The sequence below is a fragment of the Heteronotia binoei genome, chromosome 7, assembly GCF_032191835.1.
Source record: "Heteronotia binoei isolate CCM8104 ecotype False Entrance Well chromosome 7, APGP_CSIRO_Hbin_v1, whole genome shotgun sequence".
Lineage (NCBI taxonomy): Eukaryota > Metazoa > Chordata > Lepidosauria > Squamata > Gekkonidae > Heteronotia > Heteronotia binoei.
In genome coordinates this window covers 103,127,236-103,140,549 of record NC_083229.1, presented here as the reverse complement: position 1 = coordinate 103,140,549, position 13,314 = coordinate 103,127,236, and the positions used below count along the sequence as shown (strand labels likewise).

The window sequence follows — 13,314 nt, the reverse complement described above, 5'->3', positions numbered from 1 at the left end:
CCTGTCTGGAGACAGTTATACCTGTTCAGTTTGCTCTTGTTGCTTTCCAGATAATTTGCATTATGGAATTTCCAACTATGCTTTAATGCAATGCAGCTTGCTGAAATCCTGCGAATGATTTCCATTGCCCACCATTACTAAATGCATGTTCTGCATATTTTTGTGGGTGTTCAGTGTTTCACTCATCTCTAGTGAATATGATATGCTTCAGATCTATACAAAATATTATCTGAGAGCTGTGACTGTCACATTGGCTTGAAGATGCTTTGTGTGTTTGTGTGTGTGTGTGACCAACTGGTGATCAGCCATTTTTGTACCCAGTATCGTATGGCTCAGCATTTCCCCCCCCCCCCTTTTGATTTGTTTTTGTTGTACGGTGCCAAATTAATTACAGGTACCTGTGATTTTTAGTGAACCTTTGTCCATCTTTCCGTGGAATATTATAATTTTCTTTTCTAGCAGGATTTGATGGCTGTATAATATGTAGGAAATCAGGATGGATGATCCTAGTGGTGATGGTGACCTCAAATCCTGATCCTTATATGCACTGAGTTCCAGCAGGCTGCATTCCTTTAAATGAATCTTTGACAATGGGTTGGATCCAATAATCTGCAAGTAAAACTCTTCTCATTAAAATTAAAAGTTTCCTGCCTCCCTCTTGTAGTCCCCTGCAAACTTCCAAATGCTGCCACTGTAGTTTGGGGAGCCCTCCCCCAAAAAAGCAGCATGGGGGAGGGGATCAGGGGGGGGGAAATCCTTCCTCCTTCTCCATACATAGGAAGTGCTGGTAGAAATCTCCCATCTAAGAATCAAGGCACTAAATTTTGTATGAACTGTATGAAGTAATTTCTGCTTAGTGCTTATCGCTATTTTTTTAATGCTATGTTAGTACCTGTGTGCACAGATGTATGTTACCTGCTCTTGCACATACATGCATAGTCATGCACAGAGTCTGAACATTTAATTTGACTTCTGGTCTTAGATAGAAAACTATTTGCTCCGAAACCATGAGACCCGGAAATATCTACAGGAGCAAGCATATCGACTGCAGCAAGGCATAGTTACTAGTACAACGCAGCAGGTGAGTGTCCTTTATTCTTTTTATTGATGAAAACTTTCAGTGAGTTGTGTCTTCCTGAATGCCTCCAGTATACAAGATTGCTATATGTGTAAGAGCTGAACTTGGCCTTCTAGAGAAATCTTATTAACTCTCAAAAAATACGCTCTTTTGCTTTAATTGGAAATATGCTCTTTTCACAAATGGACCAAATTTGCCACCTTACCCTTCCTGATGCAGCCCCCTGCTGGCCCTGAAGAGCAGCTCCTGAGGACTGGGGGTCACTTTAACAGTGCTGGATGTTGTCCAGGAGCTGCAGCAAGAAGGGGAATTTGATAATCTCTTCCCTCATGCAAACGCATGCCCTGTTTTAGAGATTTGTTCTGCTTATGCAAGACAAGATAGGATCACATGGAGCCATTCCATGTCACATTCCATACTATTTCTGGGGCCCTTCAACCCTCTGGAATGACTTAAGCTGTCCTGCATAGGGAAGGAAAATGGAGCGGAAAGATGATGCATCTCTTTTGAGCCACTGTTCTGGAAAGATCTGGAAACAAGTGACCTGTTCACTTAAATAATTTCCGGAGAGAGCTCACCCCGCCAATGCGTTATAGTCCATATACATCCCAGTCCTGACACACAGAAGTATTAACAAGTTGGGCTATACCTCATTTATTTGAAGGTGGTATCACCCTCTCTGGGTGATTTGTTCTTTCAAAGAAGAGGGCGGCTAGAAAGGGACCAGCTTCAGATATAAATATAGTGGGTAGACAACATAAAACTATCTATTTGCATCTCAGTTGCATCCTGCTTTATTAGTTCTAATCAGATTTTTTGTATATCAGGTGAGTAACCTGAATCACTCATTTCCCAGTAAGATTCTTCAGGCAGAGTTCAGTGCTCTTTATGGCCTCTTGTATTCCTTGCATGCAACTGGCTTTTGCTCTCGCATATCTCATTTCACTGGTTCCATAGTAATACTACTGCAGTAGGTATGAAGGTTTTGGAATGAATTACATCTGACAAAAGATTAGCATTTTATTGCTTCTTGTCACCTTGCAGTTTAATGTTTTATATTTTCCGTTGTCATCTCATGTTGCTATACGTCTTCCCCCTTTTCTGTAGATGATAGACAGAATCTGTGTTAAAGTACAAGACCATCTCAACTCACTAAAAAACTGTGGCATTGATAGTATCCAAGAAGATCTGAAAGCAGCTGAAAGACTAATGAAAGATGCTAAGAACTCCAAAACAGTAAGTGACACCAGCTGCTTCATATCAATTTTATTGGAAGAGGAGTTAATTTGTCTTTGCAGATATTAAAGCTAGTTGCCAAATTTATTTGTTTTAATCTGTTTTACAGTTGTTACCAAACCTGTATCATCTTGGTGGAACTTCATGGGCAGGAGCAAATAGCTCCTTATCCAATCCAATTCAGGAAACGCTTGAATCAATGGCTGGAGAGGTCACCAGGGTTGTGGATGATCAACTCAAGGTATTAACCATTAAAGAACAGGCTCAGAACAAGTGGTTCAGAGTAGCATCACAGTTTTGCTATTATTGTTTTGGTAAACTTCAGTGCATAACATTATTTTAGAGACTTTTAAAACCCACTTACTTACCAAGATCTTACCAAGATAATTTTCTGAAGTTCATTTCACTTCCAAATTCCACCAGGAAGAGCAGTAATAAACTAAAAGTCAGTTACTATTCAGTTGACTGGCATTGTCTAGAGCAGGGCTGTCAAACTCAGTCTGCTCAGGGCTTCAGTCAGGCCTGTGGCAATTTTCTCTGTACTCCTGGCCTCACCTTTTGAAGCTCCAAGGCTGCCATTGACATTCCCAGCTCCTTCTGCCTTGTCTTTGCTGGCTTCTGGGCTTGTTAAGCAGCCAGGAAAACGCATAATGGATTTTCCATTAAGGTCTCTGTAGCCAGAACTGTAATGGAAAATCCATTCCATGTTTTTCTTGCAACTTTGTGCTACCATGTATTTCAGTGGAGTGAAGTTAAGGTAGTTTCACTTTCTGCAGCATTTACCAGTTGAGGCTCCTTGCAAATAAAGGGCTGATGCTTTGAGCCAGCTTGTCTCTGCTGAATGAACTGGTGCCTATCAAGTACTCTAACCTGGGAACCCACAGCCAAAGGAGGATATTCCACTGGAGAGCCATTGCCAGTCTGAGTAGATGCGGGTGGGGTGGGAGAGAAACTTACAATGGCCAGCCATTTCATGTTCATATATATTTTATATTTTTAGTTTATATTTTTAGTCTCTCCTGTGATCCTTGTGCTTTTTCTTCATGTTTTATTTTGAAAATTGCATTACCAAATCCCACTATTCCCTCACCTTCCCATTTTTAATAAAATATGACAAGAGTTTTAAGCATGTTTGTATTTTAAGTTAAAAATAATATATTTAATTGTGTTTATCTGCATCCTTTGTAAAGTTTATATCTCCACTCCCCGGCTTTACATTCTATGACATGCATGGCCCCACAAAGTCCCATTTGTGTCAAATCCAGTTCTAGTAACCAATGAGTTCGACACCCCTGGTCTAGAGGGCAAGCTCCTCCCCCTCAGCCATCATTCTCCTGCATCTTCAAGCTCGCAAATGTCCTATTCCTATCTCTTTGGCCAGCCATCTTCATGCACCGAGTTGTTTTGACAGCTGGCACTGCCGGCTGATGTCATCCTTGTGTTCCTCCTTCTCTCTAAGCCTGTCTTAATCTGATGGGAGCCAGTTTCTGCCAGAGGGCTCCTGCAAAACTGGCCCACTTGCCTGTCTGCTGCAAAGGATGGCCCTGTGGCTTGGTGAGGAAGGGAAAGGGTCCCAGCAGGTGTGGAATTGTTACCATGGCATTTATAATGGGGTAGGATTTTGTTCCTGAAGGGAGGGAGCAGGGCAGAGCTATGAGTTTGAGTATCCAACACATTTGATTAACTGGAAACCTTCATTTCCTGTGTAAGGAAGTTTTCATTGCTTTTAGCGTAAAAGTAAGTTATTAGCAAGTGAAGAGAGAATGGATAATGCCATGTTTCAAGGAAGGTGCTTACTGGAGCCATTACTGTAATGGAGCCCTTGGAGGTGTGATTAGAAAAATAAAAACATATAATATGGTTGAGAGTAATGAGGGATTTTTCCAGTCAAGTCAGATTAGTGTAAATCACACATTTTCTGTAAGGATTCAGCAGAAATATCTTCATGTTTTTGTAGCTGCCCAATGCCATTAGGGTACATGAAATGGAATAAGCCTCATAAGGCTGTCAAGGGAACTATCACACATCCAATTTTGAGTATAGCAGAGGCCAGGATAAACATTTTGAGATTTTTTTTTTTTGCTGTCAGTGGTATAGTGGCAAAATGTGCTGTCAAGTTGTAGCCAAATTATGGTGTCTCTGTAGAGTTTTCAAAGCAAGGGACGTTCAGAATTGGTTTACCATTACCTGCCCCTGCACTGCAACCATAGACTCTCTTGGTTTCCCATCCAACTACTAAACAGGGCTCAGCCTGCTGAGCGTCTGAGATCTGACAAAGTCCGGCTAGCCTGGGCCATCCAGGTCAGGGTGCCATAAGTGGTATCTGTATTTTTTTTTTACTTCATTTTTACCATGAGTCCTCCCCCCCAGCTTATGCTGTGACGTAGATTAGGCGGAGAGCATGGGATTGGCCCAAGGTCACCCAGCAAGTTTCCTTGGCAGAGTGAGAATTTGAATATGGTCACCCAAATTCTAGTCTTCCAGGTTTTACTTCATCACACTAACCAATATACAGCACCGTATGGAAGCAGAAGCTTCAAAATGATAGAATAATCTACATTGTCTTTTCTACTCCCAGCTGTGTGTTCCCAACTATATTTCTGAGTTTATCAGCAGCTGTAAAATTGCAAGACGGAGTTCTGCTCACCTGAGACAAAAATAAATGGTTTAGTCAGTGGGAAGGTAATGAAGAACTATAGTAATACTGCATTACTAATTATTTTTCTAAATTAGAGGAGTTAATGAGAAGGAAAATGTTGCAATTCAGAGAGTGTTTTGTTCCATTCTCCCTTCAGTATGTAATGTGAGGATTTTGCATATCAGTTTTTACTTTAAATCCCTTAAGCGCTTAAGGGTTACGAGAAGCAAAATAACAATTGCTCTGCAAGATGCCAGACTGTAGAGCTTCTAGGATTAGTCACTCATACCTGCATAATCAGTTATCTTTCCTCTAGAGGCTAATGCATTTTAACCAAATTTCATTCACAGGAGGATTGCTAGGGGATATAATATCTAGTGCAGATAATTTTTACACTTTCTCTTTCAATCAAAAACCTTGCATAAGAAATGTTGTGTATACTCTTCTAATTTACAAGGCACCATTGATCTACCATATCTCTTGTGAAGACCAGTGTTAAGACTCCCCACAGGGAAAATTAGTAGCTCTGGATTTTTAAAATGTGACCAATTATTCAGGGGACTTTACTGAAAATTAATCCCTGTTTAGAAATGAGAAAGAATTTGAAATTATTAAAGTTATTTTCTGCTGGATTTTTGTTCGGTATAGGTAATAAAAAATCTTTTCAAAAATGCTTCATTTTTGGAGAGAAATCTTGGTTTCGTATTTTTAAAAAACACCTTGTTTCTGAGAAAGCAGAAATGCATATTCTATGAGCATGGGAATATGAGGCTACCATGCACATTCTTTATGTAGAGATGAAAGAGCTATATGTTCTGCGCTTTAATGGTTTCTTTCTTAAAATTGGAGTGGGTTGGATATGTATATATCTTGCAGATGTTATATTTCATGAGCAAGTTGTAGTGCACATATCTTTGTAAAGTACCACTGACTTACTGTGGATTTGTCTCCCAAGTACCAGTTTTTGTTATTTTGAAATGAAAATTGTTTTCCACTAACGTTTAATTTATTTTATTATTAATTTGAAATGCTTATATCCTGCCTTTTTCCCATCAAAGATTCTATGAAATGCAATAATAAAAAAAATCTAAACCCAAGGAAAACTGTTATCAAATTAACACACCCAGCAAAATCAAAACACTCAGCAAAATCAAAACATCCACCTGCAAGGAGAAAGCTGTTTTTTCCATGAGTTGATTGTGACTCTATGGAAAGTTCTTCTGGTAATCAGTCCCAGAGAGTGGGAGGTGAGACTGTGGGGAACCCAGGCAGCAGAGAAACAGATGGTTCTGGCCAGTGGAAATGACGAAAAGCAGCAGGCTTGATTACCTTAACACTCTTCTATGGGGAGACATGATTCTTAGGATGGATAAAGTATATATCAGGGGTGGCCAACAGTAGCTCTCCTGATGTTTTTTGCCTATAACTCCCATTAGTCCCAGCCATTGGCCATGCTGGCTGGGGCTGATGGGAGTTGTAGGCAAAAAATATCTGGAGAGCTACTGTTGGCCACCCCTGGTTTATGGCATACTGCCATACCCAAGTCCATTCTGAATTTAGATCAGGTGTATCTTTGTGTTGATTCCAAGAATACTGCTTTTAAGAAATAAGCATTTGCTTGCTTCGGGAGCTTGGGTGCATACTTTACTGTGTTAAGGAACACTTGAGTTTTCTGCTACATGGAATCATAGAGCTCAAAATGTCTTGTGTTCTAGGCTTCTATATTCAGTTATTAATAACTGAGAAATTAACAATAAGAATTCATAGAAATTGTCATGGGAAAATGGATAGAAGCCAAGCATTTCTGCCTATTTAAAGAAAGATAAGACAGCTATAGGATTTTTGAAAAAATCTATTTAAAAGTTGTAACAAATAGTAAATCGTTAATGCTGTAACCCAGTCTGAGAACCATGAGTGACAGGGGATTGAAATGGAATTCTTGAGTTGAGAGTGTCAGGAATTGGGGGTTGACAGTTAATAGCAGAAGAGTGAAGCAGGATCCTGAATTAAGGAAGTGGTACACGAAGCCCATCCCTATCAAGATTGAGGAAAATTGCTCCTAGTGAAGGGTGGTGATCCTAGAAAGTCTGAGGGAAATAGCTCCTAGAAGATGGGGGATCCCTAGCCTGGAAGGAAACTGGAAGGAAGGCTCCTGCCTTTACCAACTTTAACATCTGTGAGACCAAGATGGTCGTCCTCATTTATGTAAGAAAGAAACTCCTCAAGTTGAAAGACCTGTATGAATAACAGAAACAGATACTTGTTTGTGTCAAATTATCTGGTGTTTATTTTTTTATACAAAGTCACCTCATTCCTCTTGCCTATTCACCTCATAAGTCCCGAACCTGATTCCTACCTGACCATTTCCACTCAAAGTGAAATAAAACAGTGCCATTATAAAACAAGGACAAAAGAAGGATTTTAGTCTCTTCCCCTCAGTTCCCTAGGCTGGGTAATATACATTCAAACAACTGGGTGGAACAGCCGGAGGGAAAAAAAAAAGAAGAAAGGAAAAGGGGCTTCTCATCTAGGAACAATATAAAGGGAAATCCTGTGAGGGAGGGCAAAATCGTCATAAAGGTATATTTATTTGATGCCTCTGTTCTGTTCTAAAAAGCATATCTTTCAACTCTGTTCCTTTATCCTTTTCACCATAGTCACATTTCAGTATTTTAATTAGCAAATAATAGACATGATCAAATTTACTGTCCTGAGCAGTAATCAAACATTATTGGAACAGGCTTTGGTGTTTTTTTTTTAAGGGGTTGAATTAATAGAAACAAAGCCACAAATGCTGATTTTTGTTTTTGGCACATTTGCTTCTTTGATAAGAAAGCTATGTTTGGCTTTTTAAGAATACAAATATAATTCAGACTGTTTGAACACCTTATGTTTATAAATTTGAACACCTTATGCTTATACTAGAAAAGAAGCTGGTAACTATTGTTCAGGTCACCAGCATTTGTCTTGTATAAGCTGCTGGTACTGCCACTCAACCTTTTGTACTGTAGCATCAGTGAATTAGTAATCTTATGGGCATTGGGTTCTGATTAAATATAGTTTCCACCATGCAAAACTGAAGCTATCCAGAACTGGTAATACATGCAAGTGATACGTTAGATCATTTTAGAATACCAAATTAATGTGAATCTGCAAAAGGAATAGATTGGCAAAATAGTCACATGGTAGAAGAATATTATCTTGGGTCTTAATTTCATAAAGGTCTGTAATTTATGAATCCTAGAAGGTATTTCATTAGTGTGTAATATAATGGAGTAATCTAGTGGTTTGTGTAGGTTTTTGTCCCAACAATCTTGCTTTGTGATATAGACATTACTTGAGTCTATGGTGGATGCGGCTGAAAACCTCTGTCCAAGTGCAATGAAGAAAGCACACATACGACAAGATTTGATTGAAGCATGTACTGAGAAGATTTCTATCCCACGGACTTTCGTTAAAAATGTTCTCTTGGAGCAGTCTGGAATTGACATCCTCAATAAAATTAGGTGAGTTAATATGCTTTCTTGTGTCTGCTGTGCATTGTTGAAGCAGACATTTGCCCTGAGAGCATTACCAGCATTCTCCTGGAATGAAGTCTATCTCCATGTTTCTCTAAACCAAATATTCATGCTCCTGGGTGACCATGTGCTTGATTTCTTGTTTACCTCCTGGACTGATGAGTCTGGAGGCAGGCATAAGTTCTCTGTTTTTTTTAAAAAATATATTTTTATTGCATTGTTCTGCAAAGGAAGACTCAAAGCAGTTTACAGAAATTTCTTGCATAGCCAACTTCATTTACTCGCTCAGTGGCTTTTGTAGATACAGGGTGTACAAGCTCCCAATGCTGCTGAAAACTTCTACCATGGTCTTAGTTAATCTTCTGGAATTATGGGTAGAAACTGAAGTTCATGTTATTGTTCATACATTATGTGTGACATTTAGTTGCTGTTAGCTTGACTTCTTGAGTCTACTTGTGTGCCTACATTAGGTGAAAAAAATACCCTCACATCTCCAGAGCACACCCATTTTATGTGTAGACATGATGAACACAAGTTTAAAAGATTGTTTCCATTTTTTTTAAAGTTGCGTTCATCACATCTGCACATAAAATAGATGTGCTCTGGAGCAATGCCTCACTGATATTTCTCTGTAGAGGAAAAGACCATAAAATTACTAATTTACTATATCTTTGCTTTGTTTGCTATGTTAGTTAGCTTGTTCTCCATGCTTAATTATATCAAAATTATAGATTTTAATTTTCCCAGTGGAGCTACTGAATTAAAGTAATGCAAGCAGCCTCAAGAGCCATAAAATATGCCACAGCACACCGTTTCTTGCAAGGGAAGTAGCAGTTTAGCTATACCAGGAAAGTTCTTCCTGGATATTTATTTTCTTTATCTCATTTATACCTCACCCTATCCCACAATTGGGCTCAGGGCAGCTTACAATATAAAAACCCACTATCAATAAATATAGATGGCACCACAACTAGAGAAAGACCCATGCCTCCTGACAGGCTGAAAATAGGTGCCTCCAGAAACTCCAGTGTCAAAATAATATCAGGGACAACAGGGTACTGGGAGAGGGGCCATGAGCAGGGGAGGCCGGAATAATTGAACATCTGCCACTTCAGCCAAAAACCTGGCAGAATAGCTTCATTTTACAGGCCTTGCAGAACTGAAGTAAGTCCCACAGGGCCCTGACCTCAAGTGGGAGTGTATTCTACCAGGGTAGAGAAAGGGCCAAAAAAGCCCTTGCCCTGGTCCAGGCTAAACACAGACATCCCTCAGGGTGGGAACTACCAGGAGGTGCTGGTCAGAAGAATACAAAGGTCTCTAGAGCTCGTATGGGGAGAAGCGGTCCCTCACAGATGATGGTATGAGGCTGTGTAGGGCTTTAAAGGTCAAAACTGTAACCTTGAACCAGATTTGAGGCAGTGCATTTGCTGCAACAATGGTTGAATGTGCACCCACGGAGGCGTTGCTGTCAGCATGCATTCTACCACATTCTGCACTAGCCACAATTTCTGGATCAGTCTCAAGGGTAGCCCTGCATAGAGTGAGTTACAGTAATCCAACCTGGAAGTGACCGTTGCATGGATCACTGAAGCTAAGTCCCTGCGGGGAGCTATGGGTCTACAGGTCAGTTAGGTAGTCTGGGAATCAGCTGTCCTTACCCTCTTCTTGCATTTTACACCTTCATGTGTATGACATGGGCAGGGCTGCTGAGAGCCACCACAGGCCCCCAGTCAATTATTCCCTCTAGGTCTCCGGTATCACTTACGTATATGATAACAGTCCATGAATATTCCAGCCTTATAGCCTTCCTCCATTATGATCAGAGCCTCGGGAATTTGTTCCTTTTGCCTCCTACCCCCTCAGTGGTAGGGTTACCATTTCTGGCTTGAGAAATACCTGAAGATGTAGGGGGTGGAGTCTGGGGAGAGAGCAGGGACCTCAGCAGAATACAATGCTTTTGAGCCTACCTTCTAAGGCAGCCATTTTCTGTAGGAGAACTGATTACTGTCATCTGGAGATCAAGTGTAATAGTGGGAGATATCCAGGCCCCACCTACTCAGTGACCATCAACAGAGGCAGCAATAGAACTGGTGCTACAATTAGCACAATTTGACTGGTTGTAAGATGTGGTTCAAAGTGTCAGGTCTTCAGACTGAAACTTCTAAGTAGGCATACACAAAACATCCAGAGTCCAAGAGCTGTCTGTTACATGGTTTGCATATTATAATTGTCGAAAGCACTATATGCAAGTGCTGTATTACAGAAGCAACCAGCTAGTTTCTTTGCAGATAGAAAGGTGGTATGACAGGACAAAAACCCGCATCTGGGAACTAATTCTTGACAAGCAAAAGGATTTAAATAGGAAGTTACTTTAATTCAGTTCTGATATACATCAGAGTGAATTGTTCTGTAATAAATTTTAGCATGAGTTCAAAAATATTGATGTTTTCTTTTCTTTTTTTTTGATAAAACATAATTCACCATAATTTTTGGTATTAAAATTATCGTAAGTGGTGAGAGGTTGTGCAAGATAAAAGATTAATAATTCCCTATGAAATGTCTTCTGCTCCTGTTTCCATATTTTAAAGTGTCTTTTTTCAAGGAAGGTTTAGATCAGTCTTCTACAATTAGTCATGTAAGGGACAGCTAATTTTTCTTGCATGAATTAAAACTCTGGTGTTCTGATCTTCTACTTTATACAGTGAAGTGAAGCTGACTGTGGCCTCTTTCCTTTCGGATCGAATAGTAGATGAGACCCTTGATGCCCTGTCACTTTGCCATCATCAGCTAGTAAGCATTTGCAGTGTGCTACTGCACTTATTTACACTCATATGTGCACTCAGTTCACAAATGGCTTATGAATTTTTTTGGACATAATTGCCCTGATGTTCTGATAAACTTACAATAGCCAAAATGTATCTATCACCCTGCTTGTACCAATGACCGGAGTAAAGGGAATTTTATGGCAATAATGCCTTTTTTTGTGGCGGCGGCGGGGGGGGGGGGGAGGATAAAAGTTCAGCTAGATAGTCTTTTATAAAATTCCTGAGATGGCATACAGTAGATGGTGTACATTTACAGCTGTACAGTCCAAACAAACCTGTACTGTCCAAAAAGCTGAATTGTGCAAAAGTACATTTCCTGGACACGTGTGTGTGTGTGTTTACTGCTTGGTGATATTTTGAAAGGTCCACATAGCATCTAGAAGGGTACATTAGAAAGGGCCACATAGCATCATTTATCGCAATCTTCTGAGTTCCATCTCCTGCAATTTGGAAGCACTTTTGTAAGCATCACTTTATACCGGTGGTTTTCCTTTTCCCAAAGAATGCTTTCTCCCATTTAAATTTTTATCTAGGCTGACCATTTGACCAGGCGAGGCAAGCCCTTGCCTCACCAGGAATCATTAGAAATTGAACTAGCAGAGGAAAAACCTTCTAAACGATCCATCATCACAGTTGAGGAGCTGACTGAAATTGAACGTTTGGAAGACTTAGATACGTGTATGGTAAGATACCTTTACCCCTTTGTTCAAGACCTGGGTCTGAAAGAAAGAACGTTAGGCCATTTCAGTAACTGTTCCTAATTATTTGGTGACATTTTATTGAATAATTTTTTCATGTTATTGTCTGCCACACATTTTTTCTAAAATGGACATTGAAGTCAAATGCAAGGATGTACTTCTCTCTCTGTCACTTCGTCTTGAAATTTTCTCTTGATGATAGCTTTTATGACATGCTGTGCTATTCCATCTTATAGATGGGACTGCTGACATATAGACTTGATTGCTTCAATAAATCAGATTTTGCTACCATAACAACTGTTGCATATAACAACATGGATGTTTCTGCCTGTGTCACGATTCTGTTTGTCGTTGATCCATTTTACTCAATATTGTGTTATTGTGACATATTGATTCTAATAGAGGGACTTAAATGAAAGCTATTATTTGTTTTGTATATAAGTTTTGTTTCTTGATGTTTAAGGCCCATAAGGCTACTGGTAATTTTACAAATTATATTCAAGAACTTTCTATCTCAGCATTTTTATTCATGCTGATTTTCTTTCTGAAGGAATTAAGTGGTACTTACCTGGAATGAGTGTCTTGTAGTTTAGGATTTCAGTAACAAAGTGCTCAAAAGAAGTATAAAATGTACCATATACTGGAAGCTGAACTTATGTCCCAAACAGAGCAGTGTCAAAATAAATAACTCATTCTGCAACCCAGCATGAATTCTGCACATTTTCAAGTTGAGGGTACTTGTGATACAAGAAGCTGTAAGAAGCAGTTCTATAGAAAAAACTGGGGTTCTTATTTTTATAAACTGTCTAGGAAATAAAGGTCTTAGCGACTGGATTCTCCCAACATTGGTCATAAAATGATAGCTAGTTGCCAAAACACACACATTTAAAATATATTTTATATGAATTGTTGATTCACTTGTATGCTTTAATTTGTCCATTTAATGCACTTTCAATAATGCTGAATTTTCATAAGGACTATGTGTGTGTGCATTTTAGTTGTGTGATAACCTGTATGTGCATTTTCTGTGGGATGTTATCCTACCACAGTTCCCTTGGCAGAAAAGGGAACAAAAATGACCACACCCAATTCCCCTCCTCTTTCCAGCCCCTCCCCCAGTTCACATGACCTTTATGCTTGTGAGAATCCTCCTTCCTTTGGAATAGATTTTTAGAAATCAAAGGGCTGATGAGGGAAAGAGGATGCAGGGAAAGATGCTTCTGCCAGTGGGATGGTAGCAATATACAACACCAGGCTTTCTTTGAGCAGGAACACACAGGAACGCAGTTCCAGCTGGCTTGGTGTCAAGGGCGTGGCCTAA

At 39.6% G+C, this 13,314-nt stretch overlaps 1 protein-coding gene across 2 annotated transcripts in view; it reads left to right on the top strand.

The window, feature by feature from the left end:
* The window catches only part of CARMIL1 (capping protein regulator and myosin 1 linker 1), a 203,043-nt gene that overhangs the window by 151,998 nt on the left and 37,731 nt on the right, over positions 1 to 13,314 (top strand). For both annotated transcript variants that reach the window (XM_060244127.1, XM_060244125.1), the window contains exons 24-29: positions 983 to 1,081; positions 2,186 to 2,314; positions 2,424 to 2,555; positions 8,283 to 8,458; positions 11,173 to 11,260; positions 11,829 to 11,978. In XM_060244127.1, coding sequence (XP_060100110.1) covers positions 983 to 1,081; positions 2,186 to 2,314; positions 2,424 to 2,555; positions 8,283 to 8,458; positions 11,173 to 11,260; positions 11,829 to 11,978 — 774 coding nt within the window. The remainder of the gene's footprint in view (positions 1 to 982; positions 1,082 to 2,185; positions 2,315 to 2,423; positions 2,556 to 8,282; positions 8,459 to 11,172; positions 11,261 to 11,828; positions 11,979 to 13,314) is intronic.